The sequence below is a fragment of the Trichogramma pretiosum genome, unplaced genomic scaffold (genome assembly GCF_000599845.2).
Source record: "Trichogramma pretiosum strain Unisexual culture from Peru unplaced genomic scaffold, Tpre_2.0 scaffold40, whole genome shotgun sequence".
Lineage (NCBI taxonomy): Eukaryota > Metazoa > Arthropoda > Insecta > Hymenoptera > Trichogrammatidae > Trichogramma > Trichogramma pretiosum.
Genome location: NW_019641657.1, coordinates 768,640 through 790,348, shown reverse-complemented (window position 1 = coordinate 790,348; position 21,709 = coordinate 768,640). Strand labels below are relative to the sequence as shown.

The window sequence follows — 21,709 nt, the reverse complement described above, 5'->3', positions numbered from 1 at the left end:
CCTTTTGTACCAATCAAGATAAATGGCTTCTTTTTTTCGCAAACACGCGTGCGGAGATCTTCTTTTCTCTCTCTCTTCAAAAAAACTCGCGAACGAGCCGTAAATTCAATTTAATCTTAAAAGAAACGGGCGTAGAAACGCATCTATATATTATATATATACGCGACGATAGCGTGGCCCGGCACACAGACAATGGGAAAGAAAGTACTTATAACAGGTATAAACTGGCGCGCGGACGCGGCCGGGGTGACGAAAAAAATCTTTTCTCGCTCGGTATATACGAAGAGGAAGAGAGAGAGCTTAAAGGGCGCGCGCGAGTTGGCCTAACGCAAAAAATGTATATATGTATATTTTACAGAGTACATGGTTTCATGCGCACGCATAGGTATATAGTCTGGCGGCAGCGCAAGGAGGATGAGGAGGAAGATTTTTTAAAGACTAAAACGAAAGAAAATCTTGAGGCCTTTAGGTTTGTAAAACGTGCTAGATATAATATAAACTTGCGGACGAGCTTTCTCTCTCTCTCGGAGCACGGGTTGTCATGGTGACTCTCGCCGCAGCGCATATATATACCTACGCTGCCGTGTGCTCACATACAGTGTGCAACACAGAGACTACGCCAGGTCTTTACATGAAAATTCGTTCCTGATCCGTTGGACCATTAAACTGCGCGCACTGCAGCGGCAGCAGCAGCAGCAGCAGCAGCGCTTTGTATTGCGATTACACACGCTTTCCCAAAGAGATAAAGAGAGAGAATATAACGTCTTCTTAGGACAACAATGACAGTTTCTACGAGTGCTCCTTTATCCTTATCTCGACGTCGAGCTATTACTTGCTTGCTTTCCCTTTTTTTACCAACCTTTTGGGATGCTTATTCCATTGACAAAGCTAAAGTTATTGTTATTTGTGTTGTCACACACGTTGTAGCAGTTCAGCTGCTGTATACACGACGACATAGTCAACGTTTTATCGACTTGGCATTATTATTATTGTTATTATTTTATTTCTCAAGTCATATACTATTCATTTACTAAAGCTAAGCCGGTGAACCATTCGATAGCTTTATCGTAGATTAATTTTATTCCGATCGTTTTGAAATCGACAAAAAACTCACGTGTTTTCGATACGGCGAGCTTCACCTTCCAAATTATACCCGATGATACATCGCTTGCGTCAACGCTATACCGCTGCATTACGCAAGTAACAATACAGGAATTTCAAGAAAATAATCGAATCGCTATTATAAAGATGATAAATACCCACACTCACACTTATTTTAAGCCAAGTTTGTCATACGAACGCCTATTTACGCGCTGTATATACACTTATCTACTGGAGAGTCGATCTTATCGCGTATATCGCTCGAACCCACGCACTCGTTATATAGCAAAGATAAGCGAAGAGCGAGAAAAAAAGGTGCCTATACGAGTGTATAGCTCGACAGTCGTGAGTGTATCGTGGACAAGAGAAACACATATTAAGTGAACAAGACGTGTATCGGTGTTCTCAAGTAAAAAAAGTGTTTCAAACTTATTCAAGTTTGACGGTTCAACGTGTACCATTTAATAGATTTAGTTTTATAAAAAAAAAAATATACATTCAAAATGAATCATCTTTACCCGAGTTTGCACGAAAAATACCAAAATGAAGGAGTGTGTCCAGTCTGTCTATTGGAAATGGCGTACATGCCAAGGTAATTTGATCAATAATATTACAGTATCGTGAATACATTGCTGGACGTAAATTGAATTAAAATTTTGCTTCCTCATAGAGGAAGCTTTGTGATGGGCCCCATTTTGACTTTCGTATATAATCCTCGTAGGGTATATTCAATGATATTTCTATATACTAGATCGAATTTCTGACACATGTTGGTATGTATGTGTGTGTGTGTGCGTGCGGCTGTATGTCTGTGCAGAGTGATTCCTCGATAACGGTAGCACGTATGGTAATGGGGGAGGGCTTATTTTGTTCGTTGTGATGTAAGGATGAAGCCAGAAAACTTGATTTAGCGATAAACGAAGAAAAAGAATTTTTTTTTCGATTTTTAAAAAATTAAAAAAAAAAATTTTTGTGTAGATAGTGATTTCTCGATAAGGATAGAACGTATCGTGACGCGGGAGGACTTATTTTGTTCGTTATGATGTAAGGATGAAGCCTGAAAACTTGATTAAGCGATAAATGAAGAAAAAAAATTGTTTTTTTTGATTTTCAAAAATTAAAAAAAAATTTTTCTTTTTAGATAAATCTTTACATCAAAATTGCCGTTCAAACCCCAAAAATCAAAGCCATCAAAGTTGCCGAATGATATTAATATTTTCAAATTATTTTTAAGTTAAAAAAAAAGTATGAGGAAGCTACTTGCCAATACATCGGCAGCGGTTTTTTAAAATTTACTTTGTCCGTACTCGAATAGTATTTGTTAAAGTGTATGAGATATGAATTCAATGTGAAAAATAACGAAATATATATTCTTTTACGACATTGTCGTGAGTCTGCATTACCTGCTATCAGTAATGTGCCTAGTGAAATGAAAAAATAAATGAGTCTCATTCACCAGTTGACTGAAAAAAAATGTGCGTACTGCTATTAATAAAACTTTATGTTGCTTAAATTCATTCCTTTTTTTTATGGTGTTATCTATGAAGCAATGATATATTTTTGATACGAAAATATGAAAACCAAGTGCCGTTTCAATCAAATTTTTTTCCCGGAATGAGTGTCTTTTATTTTTAGTGATTATCTTTCTGCATTTGCTCAATGAGTCATGATTGTTACAAAAACATTAGTGTAATTACCCGAAACAACGTTATCACGAATAACATCACGGTATCGGTGCTTCTTTATGATGACACTCGTTACTCGTACCAACATCTTAATATTAAAAATTTTGTTCGAAATCACAATCTACATAATATACGTAAATTAAAACACAATAAAAATCTCAAGCAAAGATATGAAAATTTCGATCGGATTAATGAAAATTCTTATTTCTTTCAGATTTATCTGCTCCAACAGGCACATAGTCTGCAACCGATGCAAGCCTTATTACCACGCCTGTCCGCAATGTCTGCTGCCGCTGCAGGAGATGGCCGCGGTGGCGCAGCCCGCCACAGTCCCTTATCCACCGGCGATGGGTCAACCTGCCGCCGTAGCGCCACCCGCGAGCTGTCCTTATCCGACTTATCCGGCCAGCGCACCGCCGATCCAAGCCTTCCAGGACCCGGCCGAGCATATGCAGAGCCTAGTCAGCTGTCCGTACTCGCATCTAGGCTGCTCGGTCAAGTGCGCGCCGAGTATACGCGAGACCCACGTGTCCAGGTGAGTCAACGACCCTCGTGATTTATTTGTCATGTCATCGTCATGAGGTGACGGTTTTTTATCTCGATCCCTGGTGTTAATTACGCAGATGCCAATACCGTCATCACAGCCCCAATTCGGACGGCGAGCCGCGAGTGGCCTGCCGTTACCAGACGGTCGGCTGCAACGTCAGAACGACGCCGAGTCGCCTACAGGAGCACGAGCTGCTCTGCATCTACAAGGATCGTCTGGCCGAGGGTCTGGAGGACAGACTGCGCGGCTCGTGCAACATCGCCGCCAGACCAGCGCCGCCGGTGAACCTGCAGATCTGCCCCCAGGGCCCAGCCGGTGACCCCAACGAGCTGGTCGAGTGTCGCCACAGGTCGCAGGGCTGCATGATGCGGGTGCCGCGCTGGAATCGAGCTGCCCACGAGGACAAGTGCAACTACAACACCGTAGCCGGCCATCATCCTCATCATCAGCAGCAGCTGCCTGTAGACGTCGCCATCGAACTGCGGGACTGTCGCTACGCCGCTCGTGGCTGCCGCATCAAGTCGCCGCTGCACAGCTTGGCCCGCCACGAGGCCACCTGCCAGTACGCGGACAATCGTCAACAGGTTGTGTATCCTCATCAAGCTCATAATGCCGTCGTTGTCCAACAGCCGCGTCACGAGGAGTGGGTCGACTGTCGCTACGCGCCTCAGGGCTGCCGAGTGAAGAGCAAGTACTTCGCCAGAAACGCGCACGAGTCGGTCTGCACTTATCGTCATCAGCGTTAGAACCGGTCCCGCGTCTCTTGGCGGCTCGAAATCCGTCACAGTCCCGAAAGTCTTGAAAATGATCCGAACGCGATTAATGTTATACATTGTTAGATACGAATGAATGCGAGGCGAGGCGAACGATCTATCTCCCCGCGGACGAGGTAGACAAATATGCCATGGAGTTTTGTATGTATAAAGTTGACATCGCTAATAAGACTTTGATGATGTTATACATAACATATTTTAGGGTACACTGAATGGCAGTAATTCGTGTGCATTATTAAGAGCTACGATACGAGGGATATGCAAGCAATTAGGCTTTCCTGGCTAAATTGCTCTTGTACTACGACATCGTAATTTAGCTCGAACTTTGACCACAACGTGTCTCTTGGTTACGACAATTCTGCATATCTCTCTATTTTTTTTTATTAAAAGCTTGTAAAGGCGAACAACTGCCAACGCCGCAGTCGCTACTTCGGCCGATTTTCGGCTTCATTTCGATTGTTTCAACCGATCGATTGATTCTGATTACTGCATACTCTTAACTGAAGAATTAATTGTATATTAATAGAAGTTGTTTTATGACCGACAATTTTATCATATAAATTGTTATAACTTTGCGATTTGTAACAATCGATCTATTACAAAAACTGCAAAAACTCTGTTCTTCGATTTTACTCATTGTAACATCTACGATTCTCTATTATTTATTGTTAATTTTTTTTTTTAAGAATTAATTATTAAGTAAAATTATTCAGTGAATGATTTCTACTATCGCAGTGTTCGCATCTGTTTTTCATGCGCAGTATGTGTAATACGCGTTATTTACTCGTGCCTCAACTAATGCTTTACAAAAATCTTTTTTTTCGAAGCAAGTAATGCTTCACACGCCGATATTTCGTGAGTCGATGCATTGCAGATTTGGCGCATGGTTTTACAGAAAAATTTCGGCTATGAAATTCTTTTTCTGCGTTTAGTAGCTTTTTCACTTTTCTTGCCTCGCGGCGAACTTTGTATATCTTATGTACGTTTGTCGTACGCAAGAACGATAAAAGAAATAAACTCTAAACGACTGTGATTACCTTCGAAATTTTTTTATTAAAAATTTTCTAAAAATACTTAAATTTATAAAATTAATGAAAATATGCACCGGCCGAGATTCTGACTACTCTACTACTGAAGAATTAATTAATTCGTTGAAATATTTGTTTGTCACACTTTGTTCTTCTGGTTTAAGCTCTCACATATTGACAGAAATTATTATGCTGAATACTGGAAGAAAATATAAAACCTTTTCGTTGACTCAACTCGTGTTGCATGTGTCACGTCCCTTAAAACAGGGCCGCACGTACCTTATTATTTTATATTTAATTAATATCTTCCCGATACATGTTGTTACATCCCCAATACAGGGCTGAACGTACCGTATTATTTTGTTTAGTTTTTAACGTCCGTCGGATACCTCTGAATGGAAAGAATTAAATATACAATGTTTACAATTTTGTTTTAAAGATTTTATTTAGCTTACTTATACAATGGTAGGTGTTCGGATGTCGCTGCTTATCTATTCTCACACACAGTTCTGATGTCGCTGCTTATCTATTCTCACACACAACTATTCGCACAAATTATTCGACTCTTACTCGACAATTACACGATTTACTGTACTGACGGATTGAACTAACTGCTTTGACTTAACTTAATTGAATGAATTACTTTCCCGAACTGATTTAATTAATTTCCCGAACTGAATGATTGACCCTTCCTCAACTGCCTTAATATACTCGCTCAGTTCCGGATCCGTTTCCGGATTTTCCTTATTGTTACCCGGAGAAATTCCGCCAAGTCGCAATAACATATTTTTTTCCTCGTTTGAAAGTCGCGCGTGGCCCAGCTGTTACCATCCGGGTGTCATAAACCGATTTCTTACATATGTTACCAGCGCGTGATAGAACGTCGTCTCGGTGACCGATCTGACTTTCCTTATTTTTTACAAATTTTGCCAAAACATGTTTTTTACGTTATAAACCGAATTCATTTTAGCGCGTGTTAGCGGGCCATGTGCAGTTACTTGTTGCGATCGGGAGTTTCCGATATCTCGCGAGTACGTCACAGAGTCATAAACCGTTATCTCTTATCAGTTCGATCGTCACTTTTGATCTTATCATCTCTTATCATATCAGTTATCGTGACGTCACTGGTGACGTTACAATGTGAATGGTTATGGAAGGGATAAGTGACGTGTACAATTTGTTACATCCCCAATACAGGGCTGAACGTACCGTATTATGTTGTCTAATTATTTATGACCGTCGGATACATTTGAATGGAAAGAGAATAGATACACAGTGGTTACAATTTTAATAGGTTTTTATTAGGCTTACTATTTGGTTGACACTGCTTATACAATGGGTAGGTGTTTGGCTGACGCTGCGTATACAATACGCCGACGATTACGTATTCTCACACGCACACACAGGTAGTCGCAATTGCTCGACTCTCACTCTACAATTATACACTTGACCGTTCACGATTACTTATTCCCTGTACTGACTCGACTTGCGGAACTGATTCTATTGACGACACTTCAACGACTATACCGGGTTGACTCGAAACTTATTACTTTCTTTCACGCACAACTTTTCGCACAAATTACTTAGCCTGGTGATACAGTGTTCGATTTACGTTGATGACTGACTGACTGCCTGAATTATCCTTCCTCAACTGCATTTATATACTCGCTAAATGCAGTTTCCGGATTTTCCTTATTGCTACTCGGAGAAATTCCGCCAAGTTGCAATAACATGTTATTTCCGCGTTTGAAAGTCGCGCGTGGCCCGGCTGTTACCATTCGGGTGCTCTTATCATGTCTTACTTATCAGTTACGTGACGTCACTTTTATCATTTTGAGGTGACGTTACAGTAGGGATATCGTTATTCATATTGAATTGTCTAAATTTGTAATTCCAAATTAATTTATCTCCAGTATAACTGGGTATTCCTGTTCTCTCATTTGGAGTTTTTGCCCATAGATAATCGTTATGATTGAAATTTCTTATTTTTCGCCCATAAGTAATCACTGTGGTTGAAATGGGGGTCTTTGGTAATGTTACATTCCCAATACAGGGTCAATAACAAATAGAATATAAATATGATATGTTTCCTATGAACTATCTTTTACTATCCGTGCTGCTGTGAGGGGATAGACTGGAATGGGAAATAATGAAATATGATAAAATAGACTTACAGTTGTCACGTCCCCAATACAGGGCCGAACGTACCGTATTGTGTTATCTAATTTATTACCTTCTGATACGGCTGAATGGGAAAAGAAAGATAGACAATGGTTACAATTTAATATATATTTATTAATCTTACTACTTGGCTGACGCTGTGTTTACAATTTGAAGGGCCGACGATTAGGTATTCTCACACAATTCTCTCACTCTGCACTGTATTGTCCACTCCCTACACTCTTGACCGTTGGTGATCTCGACACTGACCGGTTGTACGACTCGAAACTTATTACTTTTTACACTCAACTCTTCACACAATTTTTAGCACGGTGATGCAGTTGTTACGGCTCTACTACTGAACGTTATACACACGCCCTTATGTGTTTTATAAGTATTAGTCTACTTGCCGATACTGCTGGTGGAAGGTTGAATGAGTTGATATTGGACTTACAGGGTATAACATTTATTTCTTACTTTTTGATTATGCGGGTACACTGGTTGACGAAGGACGAGATGCACACACTGCACTACTTATATTCGCACTCTCTCTCTTTCACGCAATACACACTCTGGATGTTCCGCTGGGCTGACACTTGGTGGTGACTGGTTGAACTGGCCGAGGGCTATCCGCGTTATGACTGGCTATCGACGGAGGCTATCTCGAGTACGTCGACTGTAGACGAAAGACGAAAGAGACGAGAAAGACGAAAGACCAAGACTCAAAGAATGCTCCGGAGGCTGAATTGCTCCGCGCTTATATACCCCGCCGTATCTGTATCACTTGAAGACTTTGTTGTTCTCGTGCAACACCGCGGGTGCCGTCACGTCATTTGTTTTTCCCCGATGCCCTACGGAATTTATGGCCCTCTTCAGCGGGTTACGCGCGGTCATCGTGCATCAAAGCGCGGCTTATGCGTAACTCCGGGTTACCTCGAATTTTGATAACATGCGTGAGCGTGCTCGCGGCCGTGCGACGACGGCTTAAGAGTCGCGGTGATCATTATCGTAAAGAAGCGACGAACCGCCAAAAACATCACCCGTGTAGATGTTTTGTCGCGGTAGCGCGACACTTGTTTTCGGGTGCCTCGTGCTAATTTCGATTGCCCGTGCGCGCGATTCTTACTGATTCCGCTGTACATGCCCCGATTGCGTGTGCCTGTGAATCAGTTGCATAGATTATGTAACAAGAGTTTTATTTATTTTACTGTTTTTGTTGTTGTTTTACAATATGGTTGACAATGGATGGTTGGCGTTCGCACATGCGCACTCTGCTCGACTGTCATTTTTCTTTTTACACACTCACACTTTGGTGGTCAAGATCGCTTGACCGTCACTCCACTCACTTACATACTTGACTATTTCACACACTTGGACGTTGGCGAATCTACCACTGATATTGACTTGAGCTTAAACCGAACGGCACTCCCGACCCGATCGACCTGCTCCGAGTCTTACACCCTCAGTCGAACTTTAAAACTTAAATACAATTTTATACACACAATTATAACACTTCTCTCTTTTTCTTCCTTGAAGTACATACATCTTAATTTGATTTAGGTTTAATTATATTATAACGAATAGTTGTATCGTGATTGATCGTTCTCATCGCGACTATAAGTTGTAATTTACCAATTCGCCTTATAAAAGACAACAGTAAAGGTAAAGTAAATTAGTCGACGAAATTATTTGTTAATACACGATGTGTTCCAATGTGTACTTGGATTATAAACGTAAATATATAAGCGATTATTGTGTTCCGCGCGTCGAGGAGAAAATCAATGTATATGCGATTTCCGTCTGAATTGATATGTCTATGTACGCGAACTTCGACTTATTGAATTCATTGTAACAAAACAAATTGTATGAAGAAGATATGTTCGATAAAAGGATATTTAATAAATTCGCTCGTTCTGCGAGTATACATCGTAAAATCCATTCGTTCTTATGTATGTGTATACCTTATTTTTATCCTCTGCTATATCCGGCGCTCTGCGGAGCTGAAAATCCTCTTGAATTCCGATTATATATGTGTACGAATAATGCATTATCATGGACCAAGCTCTTCGATGGATTTTCCGATTCTCGTCGCGCGCACGATGTCGTCGTCGTGCATTAGAATAATAATAGTCGGGTATATTTCTGTAACGCTACCCGTAACCCGACAGCTCTCAAAGCCATGCGCAGTAACCCATCGGGTATAGGTGGTTAATTTAATTCTCGACGTGTGCTTCAGTCGATTTGCATAAAAGAGCGACAAAAAGTCGTATGATTTTTTGCAACGTGGTGTATATCGTGGTACGGCAGAAAAACAGCTGACCGATCTTTTTTCGTTATCCATGAAAATGTCGCGGGCGATTTCATAGAAAATTATAAGTACTATTTTGGCGAAACAATGCAATGTGACAGAAAATGAAAAATAAATCAAACTTGTGAATTTTCTACAATTCTTAATTTCTTCTTTATTTTCTAAAGATTTGACAGCCTATGATATAAAATCATTGGCAAACTGGAAAATGTGATTATTTCTTTTCTTAATGATTAGATGATAGTGGTAAATGAAGACATTATCTTTTTTCAAAATTATAAATTCTAGTACCACAAAAGGGTTTCAAATATTCTCTTATTCGAAGCAAAACTTTTCTTTTGGGTTTATATTAGACCATTGAAACTACGAAAACTATTTTTTTTCAATTCACGTTTATTCTCTCATCATTATTAATATTTCCTTACTTATAAATTTTCATTAAAATATCGTGCACAGAATAATAATTATTGTTCATTTGGTATATTAATAATGTAATTTTCCAATATCATAAGACTTAGCCTTATTTTGTTTATACACCGGCTTGCTCAGATTTTCGTAGCATGATATGTAAATATTATTGAATAAGATTGAACTTATTTGGTTTGACATTATTCGAGAAAGATTAAGCAAAATTCTGAATGGAAAAGATGGGCTCCACTGATTTATTCAACCACAATGTCAGGTAATTTCCAATATGCAAATAAAAGTATTAAAATATAGCATTATGATCAATCGCTGGATTTTTTCAGAGTCAAACAAGAACCCTACGATGAGTTGCTAGATGAATATTATTATAAAATGATTGACATTAAGCCTGATGTTAAGAATATTCAATTTTTGGGAGAAAATTCAGTAAGGATAAGCAATTATATACGATTCGCAAAGTACACATTTTTTTATAAAATTTTTACATAACTTGACATTTTATTTTAGATGCTTCAAAAACGCAACGATAATCAAAAAACTGAACTTGATGAAATCGAAATGGAATTCGAGTGTGTAGACGTCAAGCTCACCGTAGATCTATTAATAAATAAAAAATCCGACGATTATTCTCGAAATTATTTGCAAATTACGAAATGTAGCAATGATTATCAGATTCAAAATAAAATTAAAAAAGAAACCGCAGACGAAGTGAAAAAAGAAGTGAATTTGAATTTTGATTGTGAACTCGACGAGGAAAATGAAAAAAGGAACGACACGGAAAAGTTAAAAGACAGCCTCAAAATACACTCCAAAAAGTTACGTAACGGTACCACCCATAGCTGTAATACATGTGGTAAGACATTTACACGACTGGATGTTCTCAAACGTTATATCAAATCGGTACATGACAAAATCATTCATAAATGTGTTATTTGTGGGAAGAAATTCTCAGACAAGTGTACTCTCAAGAAACACATCGATGTAGCACACAATGGTGTCAGACATGCTGGTAATGTTTGCGGAAAGTAATACTCACATAAGAGTGATCACAAGAAACACATCGATTCGGGTCACAATGGTGTCACTCATACTTGTAATTTCTGTGAAAAAAAATTTCAAATCGTTACATAATGTTAAAACCTTTGAGTGTGAGACACGCGGAAAGAAATTGGGCAAAAAAGAAATCTCAGGGCCTATATCGATTTTGCACACCAATCACGCATTATGACCAAGTGAATTGATAAAATGTATGTTTAATTGTATTTGAAAGGACCATGAACGATCTATTGTGATTGTTCGAGACTAATTTAATGATATTCATTCATTACGATATTATCAATGTTTTTGATGTTGCGTTTTTTCAATACGTAAAAATATTAATAACGATTTTTAAAAAAAGTCAATAAATTCAAAAAGAACATAACAAATTTTGAACTTATCACTTGCGTTCATCGTAAGTAATTTCAGTATCAGAACTAAACCCTTCATCCAAAGAAATTCGAATACCATCAAACCGCTTGATTCATTCATTTTATATCCTCATTACTTCTTTACAAGTTGTTATTATGCCTCGAGCTTCTGAGCGCAAATCGGACGTGCCTCATTTCAGGTCTGATTCCTCATACCACAAGAAGTTTCACTTACATAAAAATGAGAAGTAAAAAAAAGAAAAAAAAAGAAAAAACATTAACATACAATCTCTCGGATTTCGAGTAAACGACGCCAGTCGTGGTGGTGCTCGCAAGCTCGCTCGGCACGAGATATATACCGAAGAGAAAGTAAGAGGAATTTAAAACGCACGCACGGTGCGTCTGTCTGACCATACATATACATCTATCGCCGAGCCAACCAGTATAGTACGGAGAATCGGCACGAGTTTGTATAAGCCAGGCGCGTGTGCTGCAGCTGCCCATCGTGTGTGTCGTGGAGCGACTATACTACTCCGCCGTGCAACTTTCCAGACCCTCTCGAAAGCTCGACGCGCCTTGCGAACGTACATCTGCTCGGAGGAAGGGGTTACAGGTAAAAATACCCCCTCGCGTACACGGCAATGCGCGAATAACGTGTGTGGATCTCTGGGAAAAGCTCGAACCTCAAGGGCGAGTCGCTGCTTTAGCCTCTTCTGCGGAAATATAATACGAAAATTTACTACGTATAAACATACATGCGGCAATGGTATGCGCTTGCGCGCGCTATAGTTGTTGCATTAAAAATGCTCGACGAGCCGCAAGCAGCTTTACAGGCTCTCGACGATGTACACGGAGAAAACATGCAGCTCTGTACACACGCGTGTATGTATGTAAGGTATGAGTACGCGGCGCGCCTCGTTTCGGCCCGAAAGTGTTGCTTTATTAAATATTCCTCAATCACGAAACTTTCGCGCGCTTGTGTAGGGTATACACTCACACACCGAGTGTTTAATGGTTGTCTCTGAGCACACACACACGCGCACGCCATAAGTCTGCGCTTCATTCACTCGTTTGCCCAGAGACTTTATATGTATATTATAATATACGCCCGTGAAATTAATTCCGCGGGACTCGTTCTGTAACGGCGGCGACGACGGCGGCGACCAGAGGTGAAAAACTACCGCCTGACGTATGCAAATTGCTGCTATACTTCAAAGCATATACATAAAGTTTGCGCGGTTCTAAACTATAACACCGCGCGCGGTGAGATCGCGAGGCGATTTGAATTATTCACAAGGAAACGTTTACTACAATCGAATCGGAAAAGAAGAAAAGGAAGAAGAAGCAAAAGAAAAAAGAGCAACCGATGTCAGACGTTAGATGCAGTGCAGCGGGTTCGTGTATAAGTCGCGTGTGAAGTCAGGCCGTTAATCTCCGACCATGATATGAGCGACCGCTCGAGCTTTTACGATCGGCTACGAGCCCAAAGTAATCCACATCGCTTATAAATTGTCTAACGTTCGATTTAAATTGTATTAGATAGTTAAAAATTGCAATGGTACGTATATATATTTGTATATATAGTTCCGAACTTTAGTCAGTACCCGATTTTTTGAGTTTTACTTGACTCAAAGTCAACGAGTCAGGAACGCTCTTGTTCCCAAATGTTTTTGGATAATGGCTTATAATTACATAGATAACTTCGATCTCGATTCAGATGTGACTTGCCAATCAGATTGGCTATAATTCTCTATTCGTCAGTTGCTCGATGGTTGCTCTAGTATAAAATAATAGGTACAGTGTCTTCACAGGGGGGTTGTCAATAAATATAACATACTGCGCACGAGCTGTGAGAGAGAAAGAAAAAGAAAAAGAAAAAAGAGGTATCCAGAGCGAGTAACAGGCGCGATTCGCGTTTTGCAAGTCTATAGTCGAAGCCATAGAAACTATACAGATAGCCAATGCACATACATAGATATACACGATCTATTTTATTACCCGTACGTCGACGTTCGACTACTATTATACCGATGTAGAATCTACGCGAATTCTTCTATATGCTTCGTAGCTAACATTCGAATCCGTACCTAACCGATATCGATCCACGAGGGTTTTGAAGCTTTCTCCAAACAGTATAAAAATCAGTTTTCAAGAATGAAATAAGTTCGAATCTGTGACATATATTTTATTGTGTAATATATCATAGATCCTAATTGTGACAGATAAAAACCGTGTACATAATAAGCTGGTCGTCGACAAATCTCAATGAGCAGCAACGATTACCGTGTCTTGTATTTTCAAACTTTTATAGTTACAAGCTCAAGACTTTGTCTGTGATAGTATAAGAACAGTTCGATTCTCCTTTAGGAGCACATACTTTGTCTCACATATACGCAGTGGTGGACTGTGGAGCACGCCAATCAAAAGACAGTGCGCGACGATCATAAGGATCTCGTCTGTGATGAGTGCGAGGAAAAATTTGGAAAAAAATTGAATTTGATCAAGCATCAAAAGACAGTACACGAGGGTCTCAGGGATTTCACCTGTGATAAGTGCCAGGAGAAATTTGGGCAAAAATCGGATTTGATCAGGCATCGAAAGACAGTTCACGATTGTCGCAAAAATTATGCTTGCAACCAGTGCGAGAAAAAATTCGGACGTAAATATTATATGCTCTTGCACATAAGAACAGTCCACGAGAGTCGCAAAGACTACGCATGCAAAAATTGTGAGATGAAATTTGGACAAATGGCGAATTTGTTAAAACACCAAAAGATAGTACACGAAGGTCAGAAAGATTATGTATGTGTCAATTGCGAAAAGAAATTTGGACACAAATGGCTTTTGTTTTTGCACCAATAGATAATCCATGAGGGTCGAAAAGATTATGCATGTGACAAGTGAGAGAAAAAATTCGGACGTAAAAGTCATTTGCTCATACACCTAAAAACAGTCCACGGAGGTCAGAAAGATTACACATGTAAAAAGAGCGAAAAGAAGTTTGGGCATAAACAGCAATTACTTGTCCACCAAAGAATAGTTCATGAAGATCGAAAAGATTATGCATGTGACAGGTGTGAGAAGAAATTCGGACGTAAAAGTTATTTACTCTGACACATAAAAACAGTCCACGAAGGTCACAAAGATTACGATTGTGATAATTTTGAAAAGAAATTTAGTCAAAAATCATATTTGCTTTCCCATCAAAAGACAGTTCATGAAGGTAACAAAGATTTCGCATATGATAAGTGCGAGAAAAAGTTTGGACGAAAATGGATTTTGATTCAGCACCAAAAGATAGTCCACGAAGGTCGGAAAGATTTTGCCTGCGACAATTGCGAGAAGAAATTTGGACAAAAACCAAACTTGCTTTGCCACAAAAAGACATCACACGAAGGTCGCAAAGATTACGCTTGTGACAAGTGAAAAAAATTTTGGACTAAAAGAGCATTTGCTCATCCATCAGAAGACAGGCCACGAAGATAAAGATTACGTATGTGTCAAGTGCGACAAGGAATTTGGAAAACTAGGTAATTTGAGAAACATCAAAAAACCGTCCATGAGGGTTGTAAAGATTTTGTAATTGCTCTTGCACCAAAAGAAAGCTCGTGAAGGTTGTAAAGATTATGCACGTCACAGTTGCGAGAAGAAATGATAATTTACAATTGTAAATTGTTATAAATACTCGTGCATCTATAATGTTTTTCTAAAATTACAATAAAAATTGTGCTGAAATAATTGTATATTACCTGAACCACAGATGTTGAACTACCATTACACTTTTGCACACCGATGTTGTGGTATTTTCATATTTCTACTACACTAATTACTGCTCTCTTTTTATTTTTTTGGTAATTGGTTTCTGCAGCTCTTATAATATATTATGTACAACGATGAATCGAGAGTTTTTTTCTGGTCTTGTTTGGAACTATAAATGAGTCAAGCATTCAGCTGGCTACTAGATTTCTAATAAAACTTACGAATTACGCGACCAAACACGCGTTAGTGAAAGATTTACATAAATTTGCTTACAGACCGATTACATGGTAAAAGCTCTTACAGTTACTTTTGAATTACCTGAGCGTTAAATCAAAGTTTGTGTATATGGGGGCGGCACTTTTTCTAATCCGCCACTGTCAGCCTGTGTATAGTATGTGCGTGTGACGGCGTATGTATCGCACTTGCTCCCATCATGGTTCTCTCTTTTATGACGAATACGCGAGTATGAGCGTGTGTACGCTTTGAAACCCGGCTTTAGCCCGCGCAGACACAATCTGCCATGCTGCACGGAATATGCGATGTATATACCTATACATCTTTTAAATATTCGCAAGAAGACTCGTGTCGAGCACCAGTCAGTAGGCAGTAAATATTTGCCCGAAAGTCATTAAAGAGCAAGTTCCAGACTCCGCGCGTATCGTCTATATACACATATATTCGGCAGAGTATATGTTGGTAAACATACGCGCAGGTATACAATTCCATTCGACTTGGCTTGTATATACCTGCTGCGTATTTATATATTCCCGGAGCTTGGTAAATGCGCGCGGCTTGCCCTCTCTCTCTTTCTCGATGCCTGCAAGGCCTTCGCCGCTGCTATGCAGTTATCTAAGGGAAACGGTCGAAAATGCGCGTGAGCTCGTGTTCGAATGCCGAGTAGCTGCGAAGATATATTGCGCGTTTGCTCCGACTTCCGAATTAACTCGTGAGAAAATTAAGCTCGAGAGGTCCGCGCGAGTCATTTATTACGATCCTCGCTGTTGCTACTGCTATTTCCACTGATGCTGCTGCTGCTGCTGCTCGCAAAATAACTGGCACGCGCAATTGGAAATTGCGTCGGATGAGCACATGGGTGAGGAAAAAAGTTTGTATAAGAGTACAATGTTTCCTGGGCACGAGGAAGCTCTAAGATAAGCTCGAAAACGAGTTTTTGAACTGGGCGTCGTATAGCATGTCTGCAGAGCATAAGGATCGAAGTATTTATTATATCTAATAACATTGAGAATGAAGCTCGAAAAACCCGTAAACGAAGAGATTTGTTGAGTATTTTGAAAATAACATGCTGAAAATGAAAATAGTTTTTTTCTTGGATGTGTTCGCAATTTTAGGTTCTTTGACAGTGCTGAAGTGATTTATCGAAAAATTTACTGATGACAATAGACTTAAAATGTATGGCTCAACAGGTGTAAAGATGTACATTATTTTGAAGGTTTTATAATGGAAAAATTTCTTATTTTACCATGATTAATTAATAAAAATGAAGCCATCTTTGCCCAATGTATTGACAGCAGCTTTCTTATCTCGATCGGGCCAGGAGCAGATAATTACGAGACCTATATTTTGAGTAATAATCGAGAGTCTCAGGATATAATACGCAATAGCTCCTTGATTAGAAAAGAGCTTGCGAGCTCCTCGAAATACAGTACATTCCCATTGAACCTGCCATCGTAAAAATATTCCAGTACGGACTTTTGTCCTTTCGGGTGCAGTGTATACACTCGGTATAATATACAAACTGACGCAGAAGCTCAATTTTCTCAGCAACTTAGGAAAAAGAGAGGTAGCAGCAGCAGCAGCAGCAGCAGCAGCAGCAGCAAAAAAATGAAAATGTGTATTTACAGCAAACTGTACGTAGTCTTGTACGTATATAAGCTTCTTTGTTACTCGCCCGGAGAAAGAGAGAGAGAAAGAGAGAGAGAGAGAGAGAGCTTTTTCGTCTGCGCGTCGAATATATACTCTGAACGGATTAATTTTCGCACGCGCGCGCGCGCGCAAGTACAAGAGTCGTACGTATAATATATAAGAGGAGGTGCGCGTACAGAGAAGCAAAAAAGCTCGCGATAAAGTCTGCGAACGAAGTAAGTGTACGAGGCCGTCTCTCGTTGTCTAATAACATCCTACCAAGTCAAGAGCAGTAGCAGCAGCACTCGGCGCAGCGCTAATACTCTGTATACATGTATACGTGTGAGATAAGGAAGCTGTGTATTTGTGTGCACGCAAGTGTGCTGCGCGAAAGAATTTCTTTGAGCCGCTGCTGCACACGCCCATTGACGAAGTGGCCGAAATCTCTCTCTCTCTCATACACACTTACACACGTAAACCATCAAATAAACGAGGAGCACGCTATATAGAGAAACCTTTGAGACGAGAAGGAGGTTAATCCAAAGGGCTAACCACATTGCTCGATCGTCAAAGCCGACGTTTAGACTCGGTATAGATATATAGAGCGCCCGGCAATTCGAGTGGTTGCGCCGCGATGATGACGTCTTACGGGTGACTGAGAGAGACGATCCGCAAGCCTAGAGATGTGCAAGTCTGTCTGTGTGTCCGTCTTTGCCAAGAAGACGTATGAAACTATGAAGTGGGTAAAAGCGGAAAGAAGACGATCGAAGACGTGTGACCTCTCCTATGGGTCGAGGCCGTCCGTTCACCTTTATCTCGCAAGCCGGTATAACGTATAGACGCATTTCCCTCGAGCGCGGAAATATTACGGCAAATAGCCGGGTCAGTTGTACTCGAGCTTAATGAACGTATTAATGCAAGAAACTGCGTGAAACTTCTTAAACTTCAAATAGAGTAGGATCAAATTTTAATCATTTATATTTATTCAGTGTATTATTATACATGTCTCTGATTTACGTTCTTATAGTTATTCTACTTGCTGTGACTTAAAAAGTGTGGATTTTACTAAAATATAATTACTTACTAGTTTCGGAAAGTAAGGCAATTCGTCCCTTCCCATAACGCGGTATATCAAGTAACAAGTTGAATTCCAACGAACACTCAATACTCTCAATTAAAAATTAAACCTTTTTTTTTTGCTTGTTCATGCTCGATCGCTTCCGATAACTACTCGAAACGATTTATATTATATACACCTATAAAAAAAATATCGAAATATGTCGACGCGCGATAAGCCCTTCGAGCAGACGCGTAAATGAAACTCTGATTATCGAAAATTTAATTACACGCCAAATCGGATTGCCCCGAGAGAAAGAGAGAGGTGCTGATTCTTTTTCCAATTAAGACGCCATATAACACAATTAACGGCTTTTCTCTTCGACGATCGGGCTTGCGCACTCTCGCGCCCTCACGTCGAGCATCTTAAAAAAAAAAGTAAAGCACATAATGAAATGAGAGCTCTCGATCTTACTCTCGAGTGAACTATAAAAATTATTGTCGGAAAAGCGGTGAAAATTATGAAAAAAGTAAAGATGAAGAAAGAAAATGCAGTGGAAGGAGTGGCCAATATCGCGTTCCGGAATTAAGAATACTGCGCTGTGACACTGCGCTTCTTTTTATATGTATAAAAACGCGATTGCAGCCAGTCAACTGCGCTATACATGTAACGCGCGTTACAGCGCCTCGTAATGCAATTGCGTCTCAACCTTCGCTCGGGCACAGATGTTTCTCGACTCTCTGCTCGACTGCTCTCGTGGAAAATTCAACCGTGCCCGAGCGTCGATGGGTGTACACTGCATATTTTTTCATATACGACAAAAAATTTTCGAACAAACATCTCCGAGGGCGATGCTTTTACATTTCAACGTATTCTGGGCGCTCGCCTACGCGCGTGACTCGGTGACATCCAATTATCAAAATAAAAACACTGAAATAGCGTTTGCGGCTGAAAATGGGTAATAATATATTTTTTGATATGCGAATCGTGGAATTAAAATAAAACAACTTACTAATTTTATTCCAAATGCAGCAATTTTATTTACTTTAGCTCATCAGTTTATTGACAGTGCTTATTTTCATAGAAATACTGTTTTCTTCTAATCTCATCCATATTCATTTGACTACTTATATTTGATACTTTTTTAATTCTTTTTTTTATTGCATTTATATATTTTTTATTAGAAAGCAGTGCTTTTACTACGAGTACAGTTTTTCATAGTTCGTTATCCAAGTCTGTATCTATGCTCAAGTCGTCGTACACTGTGTCCTTCGACTCTGGTATCGGTAAGTGTGGACCAGTAATTTTGGTTATTCGCCCATCCTCATGTAACTATTGAAAAAATTAGATAAATGTACTACATTCACAGCTCTTCACGTGTGCGTTTTGTTTTGTTCAAAGTAAAAACAGAAGACTCATAGGAATGTTTTAAAAAGTGATTAAAAACCGTACTCCAAGTTATACAATTATTTTGACTTTGCAGATTTACAAACATAAAGGTACTCGCCATCTAGTGGTGAAGGCCTAAAATATTTTTATCTAAAGTGATTGATAACTGGTCCAAATTTTTTTCAAACAGCACAGTGCCTTTTCAGGTTAAAAACAAGCCAATTATTAATCATGCTTTAGTTCATTATTAATCTGAAGTATTTCCACCGGGGAAATTACCTACTTACTTATTTTAATTAAAATTAGTAATAAAAGTATCGAACAAATGTACCTTCAAGCCAATTTTTCTGTACAAGCAGGCTATGTATGAGTTTAAGTCTTCGATCGTTGGGAACACCGGATTAGCTATCAATATATTTAAGGCCTGTAACGAATCTTTTACAAAAACAGCAGATTATTGTCATGTGCAATCCAATCCATACAAACGTTAATAATTGCCTCGCTGTTATACCCTCGTGAATTCCAGTCTCGCTCAAACATGGTCCCATGTATTCCATTAATACTTGCTCGATATTCTTCTGCAGAATCCCCTACAATTTCAAGTAATTACGACCAATCGAACTTAGCTTTTTCCTTTCGTGGTATTTCATTGTGATATGTTGGTAGATATAGGGAAAAACTTACTGGAAACTGGTAGGCACTAACGAAACACAAGAGCGTCGTAAATGTTAGCGCTAGTTTCATTTTTTTTTCACAAAATTTGACAAATTTCGAAGCGTAGTTTGCATAAACTACTCGGTAAAAAGAATCGTTCAGCAAGACTAAACGTCAATCGCACGTTCTGTATCTCGTACGCTGCGAGCAGACGCAACTATTATCGTGAATTGCGAAAGCTCGCCGGGCACTCATCGTCTGATGCACGATATCACTGAAGCGTCATGTGTTATGATTTGTTAAGAAAATCTTATATTCATTCGAAAGTCAGAAAAGAAACGTTTACAAATTAGATAATGTTTGCGTGCGATGATGGAACAAAACTATGAATGATGTATTACACGATGTCATTGAGAACTTTGAGTAATTTATTCAACGCGCGTATAATGTAATTTTTTTCTTAATTTAAGAATGGCACAGCTGATTTTTTTTTAATTAACACGCGTTTATGTATATTAAACACGCGATAAATAATCTGCACGCTGCCAATCGAATGGAAAGCCTATGTAACCATTTTTATTTTATTAACTGTACACTCCTGAGGGATGCATTTGTTATCAAATAAATGTTTGGTTAAATTTATTTAATTTTGTGTACTGTAAATCAGTTCTATCGCATGAATATTTTAAGTTTATGATTGATAATATATGAATATATTCTAAGCTTAAAGTTTCTTGTAAATGTCCACATAAATATCAATTATACAGTTACATTTTTTCATACGATAGAGCACGTTTATGTAAAGTATACGAGAAATTGTTTGGTTTATGTGAGAGAGATCTAAGGAGTACTCGAGTTTAACGAGCTAAGTTTGATCAACAATTTTATTTTTATGCTGATCATTAACGAGATTAAAAAAATAATGCGGAAGCAAAGTACCGCGTCCGACCTCCAGATGGCCACATCTCAGTTTCCAACAAAGCTCCATACAAAGTAACAAAGATCGGGAGCCATATATAGAAGCGTGGATAGCACGACCAGCACAAAAGCAGAATAATGTATTCTTTTTATTAAAAACTTGAGAATTAAATATGAGTAAAATATAAATAAATAAAATTGATGATTTTTCGCGTTAATTTTCTCATTCTACTTTGCGTCCCGCGTAAAATTGCCTGCGACGTTGCACAGGAGAGAGAGCGAGAGCTTGTCCAAGTTTCGCAGGCGTGATATATACGCGCTTGTCACTCGGCTAAACGGCAACTATCACCGACGTCGACGTTTCTCATGCTTGTCTATGTCTCCGGAGGTAAGTTGACTCACTGTGCTTTCAAGCTCCAACTTGCCAAGAATGAGAGAGAGAGAGAGAAACACCTTAACGGCCCATTTACGTGGAATCCCACGGGTGAGTTTCCACGGCGTGGCCGCGCGTTAAGAGGCAACGGCAGCAGGCAGCAGCACCAGCAGAAAAAAAATTGTATAGATAAACATGAAAGGAGAAAAAGGTAGGAAGAAAATCGGGACACACGGCGCTGCAGGATGGAGACGTCGTC

General features: G+C 39.4%; 3 protein-coding genes across 3 annotated transcripts; 2 read left to right on the top strand and 1 right to left on the bottom strand.

Moving 5' to 3' along the window:
- The first annotated feature begins 1,444 nt into the window (after positions 1-1,444).
- On the top strand, positions 1,445-5,139 carry LOC106656347. Its single transcript, XM_014377293.1, has 3 exons — positions 1,445-1,693; positions 3,001-3,321; positions 3,410-5,139. The coding sequence occupies exons 1-3, from the start codon at positions 1,605-1,607 to the stop codon at positions 4,077-4,079; spliced, it is 1,080 nt and encodes a 359-aa protein (XP_014232779.1). The 5' UTR covers positions 1,445-1,604; the 3' UTR covers positions 4,080-5,139.
- A 5,089-nt stretch (positions 5,140-10,228) lies between these two features.
- LOC111693932 (GDNF-inducible zinc finger protein 1-like) lies at positions 10,229-11,057 on the top strand. The gene is made up of 3 exons (XM_023460157.1): positions 10,229-10,284; positions 10,352-10,454; positions 10,536-11,057. The coding sequence occupies exons 1-3, from the start codon at positions 10,241-10,243 to the stop codon at positions 11,055-11,057; spliced, it is 669 nt and encodes a 222-aa protein (XP_023315925.1). The 5' UTR covers positions 10,229-10,240.
- An 8,074-nt stretch (positions 11,058-19,131) lies between these two features.
- Positions 19,132-20,396, bottom strand: LOC106655936. The gene is made up of 4 exons (XM_014376545.2): positions 20,190-20,396; positions 20,017-20,095; positions 19,837-19,940; positions 19,132-19,448 (listed from the first exon to the last, which is right to left on the bottom strand). Exons 1-4 carry the CDS (start codon positions 20,247-20,249, stop codon positions 19,332-19,334), a joined length of 360 nt encoding a protein of 119 aa, XP_014232031.2. The 5' UTR covers positions 20,250-20,396; the 3' UTR covers positions 19,132-19,331.
- Positions 20,397-21,709: the final 1,313 nt, after the last annotated feature.

Coding starts and splice junctions, on each gene's coding strand:
- LOC106656347 (XM_014377293.1), top strand. CDS start 1,605: ATGAATCATCTTTACCCGAGTTTGCACGAAAAATACCAAAATGAAGGA. Junction 1,694..3,000: donor GAAATGGCGTACATGCCAAG/GTAATTTGATCA, acceptor TATTTCTTTCAG/ATTTATCTGCTCCAACAGGC. Junction 3,322..3,409: donor CGCGAGACCCACGTGTCCAG/GTGAGTCAACGA, acceptor TTAATTACGCAG/ATGCCAATACCGTCATCACA.
- LOC111693932 (XM_023460157.1), top strand. CDS start 10,241: ATGGAAAAGATGGGCTCCACTGATTTATTCAACCACAATGTCAG. Junction 10,285..10,351: donor TTATTCAACCACAATGTCAG/GTAATTTCCAAT, acceptor GGATTTTTTCAG/AGTCAAACAAGAACCCTACG. Junction 10,455..10,535: donor AATTTTTGGGAGAAAATTCA/GTAAGGATAAGC, acceptor ATTTTATTTTAG/ATGCTTCAAAAACGCAACGA.
- LOC106655936 (XM_014376545.2), bottom strand. CDS start 20,249: ATGAAACTAGCGCTAACATTTACGACGCTCTTGTGTTTCGTTAGTGCC. Junction 20,096..20,189: donor TTAGTGCCTACCAGTTTCCA/GTAAGTTTTTCC, acceptor TTGAAATTGTAG/GGGATTCTGCAGAAGAATAT. Junction 19,449..19,836: donor ACAGAAAAATTGGCTTGAAG/GTACATTTGTTC, acceptor TTTTTTCAATAG/TTACATGAGGATGGGCGAAT.